The following is a 20,923-nucleotide window of genomic DNA, read 5'->3' as shown; positions in this document are numbered from 1 at the left end:
GCCAAGCACCGCGCTCGCGGCACTCCACGTCGCAGTTGGTGGACCTCGGAGCGGCGGCACGGCACGGGTTGAGGTGGAGGAGGTGAAGTCAGTGCGCGACGGCGGCACGGGTACTCGGGGAGACGCGGCGGCGCGGCAGAGGCGAGGATGTCTGACGGGGGTGAGGAGGACGGACAGATGGACGGGCAGAGGGAGGCGGGCGGCCGTGGCCGCTCCCCGGAGTGGCTGAGCCGCGGTTTAGAGCGCGGCGCGCCGCCGCTGCTGCTGCTCGACGTGCGCGCCCCGGAGGCGTTCCGCGAGGCGCGGGTGCGCGGCGCGCTCAGCCTCTGCGTGCCCCCGGGCCTCATGCTGCGCCGCCTGCGCAAGGGCAGTCTGCCCGTGCGCTCGCTCATCCCCGAGCAGCGCCACAAGGACGCGTTCGCCCGCCGCTGTAAGAGCCACGCGGTGCTCCTGTACGGGGCGGACGGCGGCGGCGACTGCGGCGGCGAGGACGGCGGCGGCGGCGGCTCCGTGCTGGCGCTCATCCTGAGGCGCCTGCGCGAGGAGGGTTGCGAGGCGTCGTTCCTGCAGGGTGAGGGAGAAGCGAGCTCGCACCTCCGCGCACTCGCCGCAGGGAGCTTTCCCGACACGCGCACTCGGGCTCGCCTGGGAAGCAGGGTGGAAGGACAAACACAACCCACCCCCTCATCTAGCGGTGGATAGACACGGTGGGGTGATGCGTCGTTAATCTACCGGTCCGTCAACTTGTCAATGCGTTGTGATGTTTATCTCCGCGAGTGACTGCATTTTGCGTGCGACTGCGAGCACACTGGGTAAGCCATGTGCTTGCAGGGTGGATACCCGCCACGCTGGCGGTAATCCGCGAGCGTGGCTGTCTGGGGACAACCCTCTTGACTGAAACGTCAACAACATCCGAGCACCCGTTCACCGAGGGCTGAGCCACGGTGAAGCTCGTTCTACGACCAGCGAAACACCCCCCAGCGTGTCCTGAGCGTACCGCGCGTCAGACTTTTTCCGTCTTTCCAAACAATGTACGGGCCCCCTGTGTCAACCCACTGCTGGATGGAGGCTGTCCCCATACCGGGTCGGTCATCAGGGTTAATGGGGAGCGGTGGTGCAGCGGTTAGCGCTACGCTGCGCTACGAACCCGGCGACCCGGGTTCGATTCCCGCTCACGGCCAACACCGGTGGCGATTATCTGAACCGGTTCTGGGTCTCCCCTAGGTCTCAAATGAGTACCTGATGCGTTGTGTAGTAAACATCGCCACTGGGGAAACGAAGGCGGTCGGTCGTGGTGCTGGCCACCCACCCCCTCGTATGCCGTGCCGGCCTTCACAGGCGCTCGCTAACAAGCACTTGCCCCAACAGTCTGTTAAGGCTACACGGGGGATCTTTGTCTTTTGGCCACACTTCACGGGGTGCAGGGCCAGTTCAGATATCGCTCGCCACTGCCGTTAGCCGTGGCCGAGTTGAGGGCGCTGTCGAGCGCGCACCGCCGTGACATCATCGATCGTTGTGGGAAAACGTCGCCGTCAATGAAGACTTCGGGAAGTGGTGAGCGGGTTACGAACGAAAGGCTAAAAACCTCGACTCGTGTGTAGTCGGGTTTTGCAAGGCGTACAGATTGATCCAAACTCCAAAGATACAGCAGGTGTCAGGGTCGGGATCGACCCCACGACCTTATGCATACCAGGCGAGGTAGTTACCATCTCGCCGCCTTGGATGTGCATCACCTGGGGTGGGCACGTGTGGCAGATACTCAAACACAGCAACGAACGGCACTCCGTACACATCCAACCACTTGATTGTCACTTCTTAAACAACCACAATTGTACATTGCTAAAATTTTGAGTGGTTATAGTTGTACGGGACTGAGATGGAAACGTTCACTTCTATTTACCTGAAGCGACTTACATCACATCTCGTTTGACGGTGCAGCTGCGTTCCTTGTGCGGCACAAAGTGACTCGGCAGTCCGGCACGGGTCGGGCACGGGTCGAGGCACAGGTCGGGCACGGGTCGAGGCACGGGTCGAGGCACGGGTCGAGGCACGGGTCGGGCACGGGTCGAGGCACGGGTCGGGCACGGGGTCTGCCAGTAGGGGGCGATGGTTGCCGTTGTGCAATCCCCATTGGGTAATTTGTCCCGAGGCGAGCCGTGTTCGTTTGTGGGTTCGGCCCACGTAAGAATACAAAATGTGGAGAGTCGCATTGGCTAAGAGCAGGGACGCGTTGAGTCGACCAGGTCGTTACACATTGCCACTGCACGCGAAGCACTCACGTCTATTACCATCTACCACCGATACACAATTGGACCACACAAGCGCTGTGACCACACAATGGGAGTATCGCGTGATGTAAATAGTTTTACTCTTCTATTTTTGCGAATGATGGCAATATAATTCTAAACAGCGGACGTCGAGGGTTTCTGGAGAGAGAGCGCCAGTAGGTTTGCTCTTCCCCCATCTCTGATGAAGGAATGCAGACTACAGTGGTGTTACGTGACACGCTCCACAGTTTGAGTTGCATGGCCACAATCGCACCACTGTGGCTCTTGTCTTTACTTTCCCGTTCACGGACAAACAACAACAGCAACAAAAGTAGTAGCGGCTTCGCCCTGCCGATGATCTTTATGTTCGATGCCGAACACCATCAAACCAAACGCGATTCCCTCGGTTGGCCGGGTCTCGCCCGCGTCTTGCCGGCTCAGGGAGACGCAACAGAGGCCCCGTGCGGCCACCAGCAGCAGCAGCACGAGGCGCTGCACTGGGCCCCCGCCCGCCCCACAACCCAATCCCTGGCTTGTCAACAGCCGGAGGCGAACCGGGACTGGGGGTGGGTCTGGAGGCGAACCGGGACTGGGGGTGGGTCTGGAGGCGAACCGGGACTGGGGGTGGGTCTGGAGGCGCTGGCTCCGTGCCGCGACTCCACCGCGGCCACCCCGCGCGTCCTTCCCGCAGGGGTCGCCGCTCAGCGGCGAGCGTAGCGAGGGTACACAAACAGCTGTTTACAGCAACTGGCGGTGCTCGCCAACAATAGACCACACGCACACAACAAAACCCCCTCTCCCCACCGGCTCGCACGCTCCTCGCCACCCGCAGTGCAACGCGATACGGCGGGTGGGGGGGGGGTGCGCTCCGGGTAATGTGCAGTATGAGCAGTGCGGTGGGCCAGCAACAAACGGCACTGTCAAAGTTGTAATAGGGTAAGAGTTCACGCGTTGCGTGAGCTGAGCGAGGTTATTGGGTCGTTCGTTTCTCAATCCGCTTGTACTGGTGAGGGTCGCGGCTGAGCAAGTTTGTGATAATAATAATGATGACGAGAGCTTGGGGGGCTCGAGATGGCGATGGGGGGGATCAGAAAAGTGGAGTCGTGTGAGGGAAGAAGCAACAAGAGAAGTGCGCGTGTGTGTGTTCTATTGTGGTGAGTGTGTGTGTGGTGTGTGTGTGTGTGGTGTGTGTGTGACCTGTAGTGTGGTGTGTGTGTGTGGTGAGTGTGTGTGACCTGTAGTGTGTGTGTGTGACCTGTAGTATGGTGTGTGTGTTCTATTGTGGTGAGTGTGTGTGTGGTGTGTGTGTGACCTGTAGTGTGGTGTGTGTGTGTGGTGAGTGTGTGTGACCTGTAGTGTGTGTGTGTGACCTGTAGTATGGTGTGTGTGTTCTATTGTGGTGAGTGTGTGTGTGGTGTGTGTGTGACCTGTAGTGTGGTGTGTGTGTGTGGTGAGTGTGTGTGACCTGTAGTGTGTGTGTGTGACCTGTAGTATGGTGTGTGTGTTCTATTGTGGTGTGTGTGTGTGACCTGTAGTGTGTGTGTGTGATTTGTAGTGTGGTGAGTGTGTGGTGTGTGTGTGTGTGTGACTTGTAGTGTGGTGTGTGTGTGACCTGTAGTGTGTGTGTGTGTTCTATTGTGGTGTGTGTGACCTGTAGTGTGTGTGTGTGTTCTATTGTGGTGTGTGTGACCTGTAGTGTGGTGTGTGTGTGTGTTCTATTGTGGTGTGTGTGACCTGTAGTGTGTGTGTGTGATTTGTAGTGTGTGGTGTGTGTGTGTGACTTGTAGTGTGGTGTGTGTGACCTGTAGTGTGTGTGTGTGTTCTATTGTGGTGTGTGCGTGTGACCTGTAGTGTGGTGAGTGTTAGTGTGTGACCTGTAGTGTGGTGAGTGTTAGTGTGTGACCTGTAGTGTGGTGTGTGTGTGTGTTCTATTGTGGTGTGTGTGACCTGTAGTGTGGTGAGTGTGTGTGTGACCTGTAGTGTGGTGTGTGTGTTCTATTGTGATGTGTGTGTGACCTGTAGTGTGTGTGTGTTATTTGTAGTGTGGTGAGTGTGTGGTGTGTGTGTGTGACTTGTAGTGTGGTGTGTGTGTGACCTGTAGTGTGTGTGTGTTCTATTGTGGTGTGTGTGACCTGTAGTGTGGTGTGTGTGTGATTTGTAGTGTGGTGAGTGTGTGTGTGTGACCTGTAGTGTGGTGAGTGTGTGTGTGTGTGACCTGTAGTGTGGTGTGTGTGTGACCTGTAGTGTGTGTGTGTGACCTGTAGTATGGTGTGTGTGTTCTATTGTGGTGAGTGTGTGTGTGGTGTGTGTGTGACCTGTAGTGTGGTGTGTGTGTGTGGTGAGTGTGTGTGACCTGTAGTGTGTGTGTGTGACCTGTAGTATGGTGTGTGTGTTCTATTGTGGTGAGTGTGTGTGTGGTGTGTGTGTGACCTGTAGTGTGGTGTGTGTGTGTGGTGAGTGTGTGTGACCTGTAGTGTGTGTGTGTGACCTGTAGTATGGTGTGTGTGTTCTATTGTGGTGTGTGTGTGTGACCTGTAGTGTGTGTGTGTGATTTGTAGTGTGGTGAGTGTGTGGTGTGTGTGTGTGTGTGACTTGTAGTGTGGTGTGTGTGTGACCTGTAGTGTGTGTGTGTGTTCTATTGTGGTGTGTGTGACCTGTAGTGTGTGTGTGTGTTCTATTGTGGTGTGTGTGACCTGTAGTGTGGTGTGTGTGTGTGTTCTATTGTGGTGTGTGTGACCTGTAGTGTGTGTGTGTGATTTGTAGTGTGTGGTGTGTGTGTGTGACTTGTAGTGTGGTGTGTGTGACCTGTAGTGTGTGTGTGTGTTCTATTGTGGTGTGTGCGTGTGACCTGTAGTGTGGTGAGTGTTAGTGTGTGACCTGTAGTGTGGTGAGTGTTAGTGTGTGACCTGTAGTGTGGTGTGTGTGTGTGTTCTATTGTGGTGTGTGTGACCTGTAGTGTGGTGAGTGTGTGTGTGACCTGTAGTGTGGTGTGTGTGTTCTATTGTGATGTGTGTGTGACCTGTAGTGTGTGTGTGTTATTTGTAGTGTGGTGAGTGTGTGGTGTGTGTGTGTGACTTGTAGTGTGGTGTGTGTGTGACCTGTAGTGTGTGTGTGTTCTATTGTGGTGTGTGTGACCTGTAGTGTGGTGTGTGTGTGATTTGTAGTGTGGTGAGTGTGTGTGTGTGACCTGTAGTGTGGTGAGTGTGTGTGTGTGTGACCTGTAGTGTGGTGTGTGTGTGACCTGTAGTGTGTGTGTTCTATTGTGGTGTGTGACCTGTAGTGTGGTGTGTGTGTGTTCTATTGTGGTGTGTGTGTGTGTGTGACCTGTAGTGTGTGTGTGTGTGACCTGTAGTGTGGTGAGTGTGTGTGTGTGACCTGTAGTGTGGTGAGTGTGTGTGTGTGATTTGTAGTGTGGTGAGTGTGTGTGTGATTTGTAGTGTGGTGAGTGTGTGTGTGTGATTTGTAGTGTGGTGAGTGTGTGTGTGTGATTTGTAGTGTGGTGAGTGTGTGTGTGACCTGTAGTGTGGTGAGTGTGTGTGTGATTTGTAGTGTGGTGAGTCTGTGTGTGATTTGTAGTGTGGTGAGTGTGTGTGTGTGTGACCTGTAGTGTGGTGAGTGTGTGTGTGATTTGTAGTGTGGTGTGTGTGATTTGTAGTGTGGTGAGTGTGTGTGTGATTTGTAGTGTGGTGTGTGTGTGTGATTTGTAGTGTGGTGAGTGTGTGTGTGATTTGTAGTGTGGTGTGTGTGTGTGATTTGTAGTGTGGTGAGTGTGTGTGTGATTTGTAGTGTGGTGAGTGTGTGTGTGTGATTTGTAGTGTGGTGAGTGTGTGTGTGTGATTTGTAGTGTGGTGAGTGTGTGTGACCTGTAGTGTGGTGAGTGTGTGTGTGATTTGTAGTGTGGTGTGTGTGTGTGATTTGTAGTGTGGTGAGTGTGTGTGTGTGACCTGTAGTGTGGTGAGTGTGTGTGATTTGTAGTGTGGTGAGTGTGTGTGTGTGACTTGTAGTGTGGTGAGTGTGTATGTGATTTGTAGTGCGGTGTGTGTGTGTGATTTGTAGTGTGGTGTGTGTGTGTGTGACCTGTAGTGTGGTGTGTGTGTGATTTGTAGTGTGGTGAGTGTGTGTGTGATTTGTAGTGTGGTGAGTGTGTGTGTGTGATTTGTAGTGTGATGAGTGTGTGTGTGATTTGTAGTGTGGTGAGTGTGTGTGTGTGACCTGTAGGGTGGTGAGTGTGTGTGTGATTTGTAGTGTGGTGAGTGTGTGTGTGATTTGTAGTGTGGTGAGTGTGTGTGTGTGATTTGTAGTGTGGTGAGTGTGTGTGTGATTTGTAGTGTGGTGAGTGTGTGTGTGTGATTTGTAGTGTGATGAGTGTGTGTGTGACCTGTAGGGTGGTGTGTGTGTGTGTGACCTGTAGGGTGGTGTGTGTGTGTGTGACCTGTAGTGTGGTGAGTAAGTGTGTGTATGTGACCTGCCGTGTCGTGAGTGTGTGTGCCCTGCAGTGTGATGGGTGTGTGACATGCCGTGTGGTGAGTGTGTGTGACCTGTAGTGTGGTGAATGTGTGTGTGTGTGACCTGTAGTGTAGTGTGTGTGTGACCTGTAGTGTGCTGGGTGTGTGACCTGCCGTGCGGTGAGTGTGTGTGTGTGTGACCTGTAGTGTGGTGAGTGTGTGTGTGTGACCTGTAGTGTGGTGAGTGTGTGTGTGTGACCTACAGTGTGATGAGTGAGTGTGTGTGTGACCTGCAGTGTGGTAAGTGTGTGTGTGACCTGTAGTGTGGTGAGTGTGTGTGTGTGACCTGTAGTGTGGTGAGTGTGTGTGTGTGACCTGCAGTGTGGTATGTGTGTGACCTGTAGTGTGGTGAGTGTGTGTGTGTGACCTGCCGTGTGGTGAGTGTGTGTGTGTGACCTGCAGTGTGGTGATTGTGTGTGTGACCTGTAGTGTGGTATGTGTGTGACCTGTAGTGTGTTGAGTGTGTGTGTGTGACCTGTAGTGTGGTGAGTGTGTGACCTGTAGTGTGGTGTGTGTGTGTGTGTGACCTACAGTGTGATGAGTGAGTGTGTGTGTGACCTGTAGTGTGGTGAGTGTGAGTGTGTGTGACCTGTAGTGTGGTGAGTGTGTGTGTGTGTGACCTGTAGTGTGGTGAGTGTGTGTGTGTGACCTGCAGTGTGGTGAGTGTGTGTGTGTGTGACCTGTAGTGTGGTGAGTGTGTGTGACCTGCAGTGTGGTGTGTGTGTGACCTGTAGTGTGGTGAGTGTGTGTGTGTGTGACCTACAGTGTGATGAGTGTGTGTGTGTGTGTGACCTGCAGTGTGGTGAGTGTGCGTGTGTGTGACCTGTAGTGTGGTGAGTGTGTGTGTGACCTGTAGTGTGGTGAGTGTGTGTGTGTGACCTGTAGTGTGGTGAGTGTGTGTGTGACCTACAGTGTGATGAGTGAGTGTGTGTGTGACCTGCAGTGTGGTGAGTGTGTGTGTGTGACCTGTAGTGTGGTGGTTGAACACAGTGTGGACGAGATGACCGAGTCAGTGTCCGATAGAGCTCAGCATGGGTGCAGGCGGGGGTGCTCCCTGCGGGGGGGGGGGGGGGCTCCCTGCAGTGGGGGGTGCTCCCTGCGGGGGGGGGGGCTCCCTGCGGGGGGGGGGCTCCCTGCGGGGGGGAGCGGCTGCCTGCGGGGGGGGGGGGGTACTCCGCAGGGTGGCGGGTGCTCCTGCCCCGGGGTGATGCTGCTGTCTGCTGCCAAATGAACGTCGCAGTTCATGTGTAGTGGATTCCAGGAGACCGGAGACCGGAGTACTTGACACAACGAGTTTATTTACTAATTCTAGATTTGAAGCTTATTTACTAATTGTGGAATACGCGGTCCCTAACACAGAGGGGTAACGGCCCCTTTACCCGTACCTCTTTGGTTCTTTCGGTCAAGTCACGTTGGTATAAAATAAATTAAATCACGCCGTTTCGGGCGCAACACAAGCGTCCATCATCAGGTGGGACAACCACAGCAAGAAACAATTGCTCAAGTGGGCAAAAGGGCTGCTGTAACAAGAGGCTATATAGGCAAAAGAGGGAGGGAGGAGCCAGGGAGGAGAGACAGAGAGGGGGGGGGGAAGTGGAGCGCTGCCAAGTGAAGAGCAGCTAGAAGGGATTCAAGGGCGAGCAGAGACAGAATGTCGGGGGGTGGGGAGGGGAAGAGTGCGGGGCTGGGAGTGGGGAGCTCACGCAACAGGAGATGCGGATATGAAGGCAACACCTTAGGACATTTAAGGTTTTACCTGGTTAATAACATCCTTCCAATGATTGCTCAATTTGTATCCATCTTCTCGGTTGAAGTTATGTCTATGTTTATATATCTGGATGGCTTCATGAACAAACCTTTGATAGTAGCCCGAAGGTTTGCAGAGCACCTTGATCTCGGAAAAAAACAATATCATAAGAGCCCACAGCGTTATAGCAATGGTCAACCACGGCGGAGGTATTAGTCCTGCCGTGTTTCAGATCTGCCTTGTGCTCGCGAACACGGTCCGAGACATGTCGTTTCGTTTCCCCAATGTAACAATCACCACAGGAGCAACGTAGTTTGTAGACTCCAGGATATTGCATGTCAGGAATGACATCCTTCACAGATGGGATTAGATAACTTCAACCGAGAAGATGGATACAAATTGAGCAATCATTGGAAGGATGTTATTAACCAGGTAAACCCTCAAATGCCTTATGGTGCTTCAGCTCCCCACTCCCAGCCCCGTTCTCTTCCCCTCCCCACCCCCCGACATTTTGTCTCTGCTCGCCCTTGAATCCCTTCTAGCTGCTCTTCACTCGGCAGCACTCCACTCCCCCTACCCCTCTCTGTCTCTCCTCCCTGGCTCCTCCCCCCCTCTCTTGCCTATATAGCCACTTGTTACAGCAGCCCTTTTGCTCACTTCAGCAATTGTTTCTTGCTGTGGTTGTCCCACCTGATGACGGACGCTTGTGTTGCGCCCGAAACGTCGTGATTTAATTTATTTTATTTTATACCCACGTGACTTTACCGAAAGAACCCAAGAGTATGGATCCTTGCAGTCACGAAAACTTCAAATATAGATTAAATACGCCTCTGTTAGAACATTTCCTGCTTTGGAATCGTAGCTTGAATCTTGACTTGAATAGGAGGCAGCTCACACGTGCAGTTTGCTTGATGCGATCTGCGGAGTCTGCACCCCCCCCCCTCCGTTTTAAATGATCGAATGACAGGGAGGTCATGACTGGACAAGGTGTATCACAGGTAGTGGGTGTCATTCACACAATAGCAAGCCTTCCTGTTATCATCTCTAGTCGGCGGTGGGAACCCAATCATGGCGAGAGATCGCGTGGACACATCTCCAACCATTCAATCAACGACCACCATGACAATTAAAGCCTCATGGTCGTTCATCGGGGCAGTGCCAGATTAAACGTGCGGGGGCCTGCTGCATATGTTATGAAGGGGCCCTAAATAAAAACATAAATATTAAAACACTAATTTTTTACTTTCATAGTAAAGTAGTTATATTTTTTCCATTTGCTATACAGCCAGATAATACGACAAATCGCTAACATTAAACACCCTGTCGTTCATAAAAGTTGAAGGCAGTATAGTACTATGGTAAAAGCGCAGAATCACTGTCTCAGCAGTCTGCCTGCTGTATTTTTCACCTGAAGTCGATTGCTTGTGCTGCAATTGAAACGTAATTATTGATTTTTTTTATATCTACCTGACTTTACCGAAAGACCCAAAGAGTACGGAAAGTGCTGGGCCCGTAGCATATGTAGCTACTTTTGCTGCTAGGATAATCGAGCACTGCATCGGGGGGTTTAACCATACTTCACCACGCTGGTCAGTGCAGGTTTGTGAAGTCCGGGAGGAAGACCAGTGTTGATATCGTGTGTGAGTGACGTCAGCCTTGACCTAGAATTGCAAACTCGGTTAGCCGAGTCCACAGCCAACCACTGCGCCGCCGCTGCATCCGAGGCCGTGTAGCAAATGCCAACGATTCCCCGTCTGGTCTGTAACAGACTGTTGGGGCAAGTGCTGTCAGTAAGCACCTCTGAAGGCCGGCACAGCGCACGAGGGGGTGTGGGTGGCCAGCACGCCACACTCGTAGACAACAGGGACCAGATCTCCCCGGGGGTGTTCATGGGACGTTTACCTCCATGCGGCCACGAGCTCATGGGGCCTGGTGCATGATCGGCCCATCGTGGATTGCACGGCGTACACAGAGGGGCAAACAGGAAGTTCTGAGGACCGCTTTATTTAACGAAGCCTGTCATGGTCAGCATTCGTTATGGTGTCCGCGAGCCTTTTCCTGCCGATGTCAGGAAGTTGCGGCGGAGGCTGCTGTGGTGGTGGCGTTGGGGTTTCGGTGGTGAACAGAATTAATCGGCCCAATCTCTCGTCTTGGAAGGTGCCGCAACAACTCGGCCACCGTGCCGTGTTGAACCGGCAGTTCCACTCTCTGCCGACGACATTGCTCCACGGTTCGGTGATTAGGGGATTGCAACAACAAAAAATCCCTCATGTTGTAACCACCCGACAAACGATGTTTAAGGATGTCGCAAGCACTTCCTATGCGGTCTCGTAAATCGCGTGGGGTCACGGCTGACCACCCATGATGCAGCACGCAGAACCAGAATGTCCAGTTCTGCTTCTCGCCTTTATTCAAACAAAGTGAGCCCCGACTCTTTAAGCCTATCATCATCATCGCCGCCGCCTTCGCCTGAGACTTTGCTGCTCGAAGCAGCTTTCCGCGGTTGTTGAGCCCTGGCGAAACCGCCCAGGGTTCCCAACACCTGTGGAGGTCCACGCGCGCTCTCAAAGTTCCACGGTCGCTGACCACACACACGGATTCAGCAGAGACTTCGTTCGTTGCCATTGATTTTCATACTCCCGAGACCAGAGCAAAAAAATCACCCTAGCGCTCAGGCCCGGGTGCGAGTTGCGTGCGAGTGTTATGGTGCACTGCGTGTTTGTTATGGGGGAGCGGTGGCGGCGCGGTTAACGCGCTGCGCTGTGAACCCGGCGACCCGAGTTCGATCCCCGCTCACAGCCAACACCGGTGACGATTATATGAATCGGTGCTGGGCCTCCCCTCGGTCGACTCAGCCTCAAATGAGTACCTGGTGTGTAAACATCGCCACTGGGGAGACAAGGTGGTGTTTACCCCTTCGTGTGCTGTGCCTGCCTTCATAGGTGCTCGCTAACAGCACTTACCCCAACAGTCTGTTAGGGTTTTTCGAGGGGTTTTTGTATGTATGTTGAAATTCTTTCGCACCGTACACAGCCAACCGCAAGGCTCAAAGAACAGAGACAAATCAAATCACGGCCCCCAGATCGTGATGTGTTCAGTTGAGGATATATTTACTCGTCAGTTTTGATGTCTGCCCATTGTTCATGTGAGAGAGAGATATATATCGTGCCAATAGATAACTTACAACAAAAACAACAAAAATCCTGTTCTTAAAATGTCACAAAACCGACGTAAAAAAACCAGAACACAGATTTTTATACAAATCTTTGCTCAGCATTTTTGTAATGCGAGAAATGTGAACAAATTCCTCCAGCGTGAACAGTGTACAGTGCAGTGGACCTCTTTATATGTGGCGACTCTTTAGGGCCAGAGGCCTTTCCGGCTATGCTTCGAGTATTTCGATTTTTGTTTGTGAAACCCAACCTAGTCGTTTTCAGGGAGCCTTTCTTGCATACCCAGAATTGTGGCTTACTGGAGTCCAGCTTCCGGGAGGCTTGACCATGCGTTGTATGTACGTTGAAACTTATTTCGCATCGCACGTAACCTACCGTGCTAATCGGAGGCGGTGCGGGAGAAGGACAACTCACTAAACACACGCAAAAAATTGAGAGACTATGCGAGGGTTGCCGGTAACTATGGTGTCCATTGCCACGGTGGCGAGATGTTAACTCCCTCGCTTGCCGTGGGTTCAATCCTGACCCTGACGCCTGTATATTTGGAGTTTGCGTGTCTCTCTCCCTGTGGTCGCATGGATTTTTTTCCGGGTCCTCCGGGTTTTCCCTCCACGTTTAGAATCAAGATCACGCTTTTCGAGTGTTTGACTGCGATACATTATCACATGATAAGCCACTTCGTCGAACTATCATTTGTGATAGCTAGGTCGCTTCTGAAACAGAGCTACACAGCTAAATGGGCCTTACCTGGTAAAATAAAAAAATAGTTTGTAGGTTTATAGTCCTGACGCTAGGGTGATTGGTGTGGAGTCAACCACCGTTCATAATTTACGATACAGTTTCAGCTGAGGCCATGTAAACAACTACGACCTTCTCACCCCCCCACACAGCCGAAGAGATTTTTACAAAACCGCCACGTGCACAAGAGTTTAACGAAGCCTATTTTTTGTTTCCATCGTAGTTTCACCTCACCAGTTAGCGGAAGGACAATTGCCATAACCGAATGTAAGGCACGTCACCATTCATGGGACGACAAGATGCGCGACGTGGAAGTTCATGGTGACCAATGTGGTACGGATGGATTGAGGATGCCCCTGGTGTGGGAGATGGAAAGAGGGGCCTCTACGGGGACTCTGGGAGATAGGAGGGGAGAATGGAGGTCAACGATATGAGACTCAAAAGGCATGTGTGTGTATTGAACTTCGTTAAACATAAAAAGCAGTTTACCGCGTCATAGTAGTAGGCTTTGGCGACCAATGTTATCCAAAGAAAAGTTTTTTTTGCGTTACCTCGTGTAAATATAAGTGTGCCATTAAGACCGAAACAGGAAGACTTTTTCACAATTCTGGAAAATTGCCTGATGAAGCTGGTTGTAATCACCAGCGAAACGTCGAGCTCAAATTGTAAATGTTGTGGGTTCACTCTCCAACACACCGGTATGCTGAAGTAGTAATTGGCACGTTTTATTTACGTGACAAACCTCACTAATTGGCTATGGTGGGTTGAACGACACATTTATATTTACGTGATCTAACCCAACAAAAAAACCTTTATTATGGAACAAAAAGCAGCTAGAAAAAATTAAAGGATGAGGGGATAGGTGAGAAAGAGGAAAGAGCAGAACACCGCAAGTGTGACAGAGGGGATTGTGTGTCACTTGTGGTAGTTGCTCGGGCCCCCTTGTATTGCAAGCGTCCGAGAGCCTCTTGCACACGGGGCGGACATCAAGGAATGTGACACGGCCCTGGCTCTCTGCTTCACCGCTGCACCATGTGCTCAACTGCAGTTGCACGCTCACTTCCTGGGAGCGCGTCTCCGAGGGGCTGGTCCCGCATGGCGGCTGTGTTCTCATATCGGCTTGTTCGCCTGTGCCGCCTCAGATCACTTTAAAGTCATCCAGCAGCTCTGTCGCTAAATCCGCAAGCTGCTCGATGGGCGAGCAAACTGAGTCGAGTTTAACTTGAAGAAAAATCAAAAGACCAGGACGAGTCTCATTTGCAAGAGGAATATTAATAAAGTAAAGAATGGAGCAATATAACTTGCATCTAAGAGAGAAGGGGCAGTAGCTAGTTTATACGCTCTAAAGAGGATCAATCACCAATGAACATGCACCGACCAGTGTGGTGAAGTATGGTCAGAACCCCATGCTAGTGCCGAAACGGCATGGCGAAGCCTTCAACCAGCAGTAGATTGACAAAGGGCTGTAAGTTCCCACCATATTATTGTGTATCCCACACTTGTGGCTGTAAGATAGCCATTGCGACGCGTATCCTCATCCTCATGTTGTTGTCGTCATTCTCTGTCGACAGGCGGCTTCGACGGCTTTAGGAATGCGTACCCGCAGCACTGCGAGGCGAGCAACGTGTGCGCGCCCAGCTCCAAGTGTCCTTGCACTCCCGGCTTCCCCACAGCACTGAGCCTCAGCAGCCTCGCCATCAACTCCGATTCGTCCGACGGAGACTCCGACGTGGCCAGCGCGTCCGCCGAGGACTTGTCGTCATCCTCCTCCTCGCGGTTCTCATCCGAGGAGGGAAGCCCGGCCCCGCCGATGCAGTGCCCCATTCAGATCCTGCCCCACCTCTTCCTGGGCTGCGCGCAGGACTCGTCAAACATGGAGGCGCTGGCCCAGCACGGCATCCGCTACATCCTGAACGTGACACCCAATCTGCCCAACACCTTCGAGCGCATCGCCGACTTCAAATATAAGCAGATTCCCATTTCCGATCACTGGAACCAGAACCTGTCACAGTTCTTCCCAGAGGCCATCGCCTTCATTGGTGAGTGCATCTTCAACATCGGCCAACAGAAGGATAAGCTCGCGCATTTATCCATAATAAAGTTTTTTTTGGGTTAGATCGCGTAAATATATAAATGTGTTGTTAAACCCGCCACCACCTGACACAGCCAAGAAGTAAGGTTTGTCATGTAAGCAGAACATGCCAATTTGTTACTAGTACAGCACACCGGTGTGTTGAGAGCAATTCCACAACATTTACAATCTGAGTACGATGTTTTGCCAATAATTACAACAGTCATCATCAGGCGGCAGCCAGATTTGTGGAGAAACCCTCCTGTTTAATTCATTATTTATATTTACGCGACCTAACCCAAAACACCTGTATTATGGATGATATTGGTCGCAAAAGCTTACATGATAAACTGACGTGTATTTATCTTGGCGAATTCTATATTTAGCCAATGTTTACGCTTGTTAACTGAGGCGATGGTGTTGCGTTTCAAGGCATATGGTGCGCATCCGATATCTGCGCGGTGTGTGTGCTGCGTCGCTGTTCCGATATAACCGTGGTCTCTACGTGAGGCCCAGTCAAATAAGCCCGTGAGCGCAGTTGGAGGAAAACGATGTTCACATTTACTTTCTTACTCCTCTTGTCAGACGAGGCCCGGAACAAACAGTGTGGCGTGCTGGTCCATTGCCTGGCCGGCATCAGCAGGTCGGTGACGGTCACCGTGGCCTACCTCATGCAGAAGCTCAGCCTGCCCCTCAACGACGCCTACGACTTCGTGAAGCACAAGAAGTCCAACATATCGCCCAACTTCAACTTCATGGGGCAGCTGTTGGACTTCGAGCGCCGCCTTGGCCTTGGCAGTCCGGCGCCGTGCGACAACCGGCGCGGCCGCGAGCTCCGTCTCTTCTTTACGACGCCCGCCAGTCACAATGCTTTCGGTCTGGTGGAGGCCATCGAGTCCACGTGAGGCCCCAGGGCGGGACTCGGCTCACTGCGGGGATTTCTTGAAATCCGATCGCCGCCGCCATCGTCATCGCCGCTTAATTGTGCCGAGCGTCACCAAGTGCTCGGTCTTCGAGGCGGGATGGTGGCCGTGTGGCGGCGTTTGGCTAGAAGCACAATGAGCGCTTGATTGAATGGTTAACTTCAAAGGGTCTGATCTCTGAATAGTCAAAAGTGGTTTAATTTTGAAGGTGTGGCCATCTGAATGACAGCTTTTTAGGTCATTTGATGTACCGTTGTCAGATTCGTGTAAATTGAACAGCCAGAAATCTGGAATAGATGTTATTTTTTGAAGACAACTGTTTAAAATGGATACTTAAGGGTTTTGTGAAGAAAGACATTGAAACATGTTTTAATCTGTAAATACTTTTGGATTGTATCACCACTCTCATATTCCCTGTGTGACAGCCAACATCTCGTACGGTGAACAAACGTCCTTTTCGGCAGTCCCACGGTCGGCAGAGCCTCAGGTCGGGGAGCAGCCCCCGGGAGATGAGAAACCACTGCTCACCGCGTCTGCTCAACCAGGCCCCCATTGACCTAACTCTACCGTACTGTGGTGCGTCTCTATGACCCGGCGTTGGTCGAGGTGTAAACCTGTTGACCGGTCACAAAAGTGTAGCTGCGTGGATCATACCGTGCCTGGCTCGGTGGCTGGTGGTGGCGATCGCTCCAAGAGGCACCTCTGAAACGAAACCGACGCTGTGCAAGTCGACTCTTCATCGGGGCGATCTTCACCCCTTAACCCTGCAAGAGGCGTGCTGTGAAAAGCCACACAGAATGTTTTGCAAACCGTTATTGCCATACGTAAGCGTGTTAGTTTCGTGACTTTGTATATGGGGCTGCCCAAACATTGGGACTCCGACATAGAAATGAAGCTTTGTTTTTCTGCATGAGACCTCCTGTGTCGTCGGGATGCAGCTCCGTGTTTTCATGTTTGCAGCTGCAACTCCGCTTTTAAAGGCGATCGCGCGCTCACACATTTCCCTAAACATCGGGGACATTTGTACAGAGGTGAAATCAAAGATGTATATCTTGTACAAATAAAACATATTTTGAGTATAAATAAAATCGGCCGTCTTTCTGAATGATCCTTTGAAGGTCCCCGTTCTCCACAGTGGGAAAAAGCGTAGCCGGCTCATTGTTTGCACAGGGCGACCAAGGGTGAAGTTTGGCCGCGTCGGGTTGAGGTGGGGTGTACGACACATTTACAGAATCAGAATATTTATTTTACATTCACACGATCTCACTCAAAAAAACACGTGAAAAACACTCCATCGTGAATTAGGTGTCTCGTGCCCAAATAGGGATACCCTCAGCATGCGTTTGCCCCGTGCAAGGAGTCACGGGAACAGAACCTAAATGGCGATCTCTCGATTCTAAGCTCGACCCCACGACACCTCCACAGCGCAACGCTCGGGGGCTCGCCGGGCTACAGCGCCACAGATCAGCGGCGTCACCTTGGGGGGCTCGCTGGGCCACAGCGCCACAGATCAGCGGCGTCACCTTGGGGGGCTCGCCGGGCCACAGCGCCACAGATCAGCGGCGTCACCTTGGGGGGCTCGCCAGTCCACAGCGCCACAGATCAGCGACGTCACCTTGGGGGGCTCGCCGGGCCACAGCGCCACAGATCAGCGGCGTCACCTTGGGGGGCTCGCCGGGCTACAGCGCCACAGATCAGCGGCGTCACCTTGGGGGGCTCGCTGGGCCACAGCGCCACAGATCAGCGGCGTCACCTTGGGGGGCTCGCCGGGCCACAGCGCCACAGATCAGCGGCGTCACCTTGGGGGGCTCGCTGGGCCACAGCGCCACAGATCAGCGGCGTCACCTTGGGGGGCTCGCCAGGCCACAGCGCCAGGGACGTGCACGCAGGGCAGCATCACCTCGCGTCCCCAGGGACCAGAGTCCAACTCGCGTTACCCACCGCGGTTCACCGACTCAATGCTGCACCTTCGTGTTTGTTCTGCGATGCGGCCGTCGCAACCGCCAAAGGCGCTGTTAGGCAACGTCATTGTCAGGGTGGACAGCGGCAGCAGCAGCACAATTGAGGTTCACGCACTGCGACCATGAGAGATGCGGCGGTCGGGAGTCGGTGCACTTTGAGTTCGCTGCAGCGGCCAAGTGTAAATATATACGGTGCGCTTGAGTGCACTTTAAAAAGACACAAACGGACACAGTTGCTGGGCAAAGGAACCCAGAATATCAAAGCGGCCAGCAGCAAACAGAAAACGCTAAAATTAGTCGTAATAGATAAGCGTTTAAAATGTTTATTTAATTGGGAGTGGTTATTGTAAGGGCTTGGAAAAAGAGACGGGTGGGGAAGTGAATGTGAATTGAATATTTAAAAGTGAAATTGTCTCAAAAGCACGCCGAAGCAAATTTCCATTTCGCACATCTGCTGGGGCCGGTGAGTGCGACATTCACCGGCTAAACTATGGCACTCGCGCGTCATGAACTGACACACGTGTACGTGGTGGCACACATTTACACCGTGACACTCTCCCCGCGTGAACTGTGACACTGTCCCCTTGTGAACTGTGACACTGTCCCCGTGTGAACTGTGACACTGTCCCCGTGTGAACTGTGACACTGTCCCCGTGTGAACTGTGACACTCTACCCACGTGAACTGTGACACTGTCCCCGTGTGAACTGTGTCACTCTGCCCACGTGAACTGTGACACTCTGCCCGTGTGAACTGTGACACTCTCTACCCGTGTGAACTGTGACACTCTGCCCACGTGAACTGTGACACTCTCCCCGTGTTAACTCAGCGTAGAGAGGGGTGACCTTTCACATTACACTGATTGCCGTGTTGCAAAAAGAGTTGCGATTGAGTAAAAGACACGAAAGACACAAAACCCCCAATATTTTTTAATGTCTGAGACCATATAAGCGGCTGTAGTCATAAAACAGAGGGTTTCATCCACCAGTGGAAGCGCACGGCTGTTACAAATGTGTATCGTCACGAGCCACGAGAGAACAAGAGGTGACTCCTGTCAACTCTCCATGGTCACACTTTTTCAGTATCAGAATTCCTTTCTCAGATGTCCAGTAGTTATGTCATTGTTTTGTGGTTCTTGTTGTCCAGGCGCAGAGCCGCTTTTACTGCCCGACGTTCCGAGTTCAATTCGTGTGCCTCGGTGAGAGCCTAAGACGCCAGGATGGAGTCTCATTTGCAAGAGTGACAAACCTGAGGTGACCAAAATGACAAAAAAATCGGAGCACCTCCGAGAAGCACAGTTGCCTACGTAGGGTGAGAAAGAAGTTCAACATACGTACAAAAGCCACCGCATCACGAGGCACTGGAAAACGTCGTACACGCGAATTCCGTACACTCGTCATTCCCTGCAGCGCAAATCGGTCCGGGGCACATTTACCTCCCGATTGGAAATGGCGCATCTAAGAAAACCGAGCTAACAGAAACATTAAACAGATATAGGGTGCAGACTATAGCACTCTGCCGCTCCGTACACTGACAGGGTGCACAGTGTGCCAACCGCCCACGGCTTAACAACACCGAGGCGCAGTGCGTTGGCTGCTGAGTGAACCGCGCAGCGTCCCCTGTGCCTGGCCGCTGAGACGCCCGGTCCGACTGATGGGTGACCGGGCGGTGGCGGTGGCCTTCCGGCTCCTCCTGCTCCTCCTCCTTCTCGGCTGCGACGCGCATCCATCTCTGACAAATCTGCAGAATTCCAGGAAAGCCTTTGGATCCACTGACCCCCCTCCCACTCCCACCACGCATAAGTGGAGTTCCAAACAAGAGGATTATGCATTAGACACGCTCTGATGAAGAGTGAATGGCTGCGATGGTTGAGGTTCGTTGTTCGGGTCCAGCAGGCCGCCCCAGTAAATACCGCCGGTGTGTTAACCCTAAAACACCACGCGCCGTCTGCCCCACGGCGGGCGTTGGCGCTCCCCTGGTGCCGGCGTCACGGGTCAAGTTTGCCAAATTAGAAAAATTACCTCTGCAGATCACTCAGTTTGGATGACAGGGCAGGGCAGTAGCAGCAGCAAGGGCCGCCCTATGCTGTGAAACTACTGCAGGCGGTGTCGGTACAACACGGCGCCTCCGTAATGATAGCCTCGCCGCAAAAGCATTACGCGAATACCAAACATGCTAAATTGTGATCATTATATTGGACCGGTCTCTTTCTTGCTGATATTGAGACTTTGAAAGAAACAAATGGCGGCGCTGGCAACATCGCAAACGCTCCAAATCACCACGTAGTGCTTTAGTTACTCGCGCGTAATGATTTATCAGGAGTAACACAGACGCATGTGGTTATGGTGGCGTTAATAAACAACAGGAGCCTCGAGTTACATATTCTTATCCGCGGCACAAGTTCAATGTTAAGTTGCGCACGTTCGTGACGAAAGGTGTCTGCCAAAAATCGATGTCTCCGTGCCATCCTCGACCTGAGCCCACTTCTGTGATGCTGTCCGTTCTGATGCCTTGCCGAGAAAAGCGGCATCGACGGAGACTTTATTCGCCGTCGTGCAAAATAACCCCGTGCCACGATTAGGAAATTCATCGCGAACGAAATCAGAGAACACAGAAACATCAGAGAGACGACAATCGGGGAGCATCGCAATCAGCAGAGAGGAGTTTGATGATTGCCAATTCGCATAAAAAAATCGCTGGGGGAGAAAGATTAAACCATAACTTAAAATTGAGTGCAAGATTTGTATGCCAATCTCCAGAGCAAATATTAATCTTCAGGATACATTTTTATTTGGGTGAAAATAAAAAAACACGAGGTGTGACAATTGAATAAATATTTACGGTAGGGGGAGGGGGCGCGGGGGGGGGCGTTTCACCAGCTTGGTCTTTAACTCACGAGTCACAAAGAGGCGATTTACTTCTTCGTAATTTTTTGTTTACAACAAAAATCTCCGAGTACGCCTCCAGCGTCCACGCTCGTTAAAAACCCCAGAGGGCGGTGCGTTGTGGTGGGGATGGACGGAGGGGAGCTCCTGGAATAGCTCCGAGGCAGCGAGCGAGCTATCTTTACCGGCGACAGCTGCATCGGGAAGACCGCAGCCCCCCGCAGCTCGACTGCACCACCACCCCCCAACCCCCAACTCCTCCTCGTCGAGCAAGGGCTCATCCCACATCATCATCGCAACACGCAAAAACGACGACAATAGACTGCTGGGGCAAGTGCTGTTAGTAGCACCACGGCCGGCCGCCCCTATGTTCCCCCAGTCGCGATGTTTACACACCGCACCGGAAACTCTTTGAGGCTGAGTCGACTTAGGAGAGGCCCAGAACCGGTTTACATTGTCACCGGTGTTGGCTTGACGGTATCGCAGCGCAGCTCGCTTAGCGCTACACTACCGCCTCCCACGCGCACTCACACACCTGCGCTCACATACACCTCCACTCACACACCTGCACTCACACACATCCACTCACACACATCCACTCACACACCTCGACTGACACACACCTTCACTCACACACCTCGACTCACACACCTC

At 52.6% G+C, this 20,923-nt stretch overlaps 1 protein-coding gene and 1 long non-coding RNA gene across 2 annotated transcripts; one reads left to right on the top strand and one right to left on the bottom strand.

Annotated features, from left to right (window-relative positions):
• Window positions 1-147: 147 nt before the first annotated feature.
• On the top strand, window positions 148-16,512 carry LOC116947624 (dual specificity protein phosphatase 7-like). The gene is made up of 3 exons (XM_032963587.2): window positions 148-571; window positions 14,002-14,469; window positions 15,087-16,512. Exons 1-3 carry the CDS (start codon window positions 148-150, stop codon window positions 15,404-15,406), a joined length of 1,212 nt encoding a protein of 403 aa, XP_032819478.1. The 3' UTR covers window positions 15,407-16,512.
• Window positions 5,029-5,417, bottom strand: LOC142929392 (uncharacterized). The gene is made up of 3 exons (XR_012945699.1): window positions 5,287-5,417; window positions 5,174-5,217; window positions 5,029-5,115 (listed from the first exon to the last, which is right to left on the bottom strand). It is a non-coding gene; the product is annotated as an uncharacterized LOC142929392 (long non-coding RNA).
• Window positions 16,513-20,923: the final 4,411 nt, after the last annotated feature.

This window comes from Petromyzon marinus, chromosome 30 (genome assembly GCF_048934315.1).
Source record: "Petromyzon marinus isolate PM22_M1 ecotype Great Lakes invasive population chromosome 30, UKy_Petmar_22M1.pri1.0, whole genome shotgun sequence".
Lineage (NCBI taxonomy): Eukaryota > Metazoa > Chordata > Hyperoartia > Petromyzontiformes > Petromyzontidae > Petromyzon > Petromyzon marinus.
The sequence above is the reverse complement of the archived record's forward strand: the minus strand, read 5'-3'. Positions and strand labels throughout refer to the sequence as shown.

Bases quoted from the DNA above. Each gene is read 5' to 3' on its own strand.
- LOC116947624 (XM_032963587.2), top strand. From the start codon at position 148: ATGTCTGACGGGGGTGAGGAGGACGGACAGATGGACGGGCAGAGGGAG. The intron at 572-14,001 runs GTGAGGGAGAAG...CTCTGTCGACAG, and splicing joins CGAGGCGTCGTTCCTGCAGG to GCGGCTTCGACGGCTTTAGG. The intron at 14,470-15,086 runs GTGAGTGCATCT...TCCTCTTGTCAG, and splicing joins AGAGGCCATCGCCTTCATTG to ACGAGGCCCGGAACAAACAG.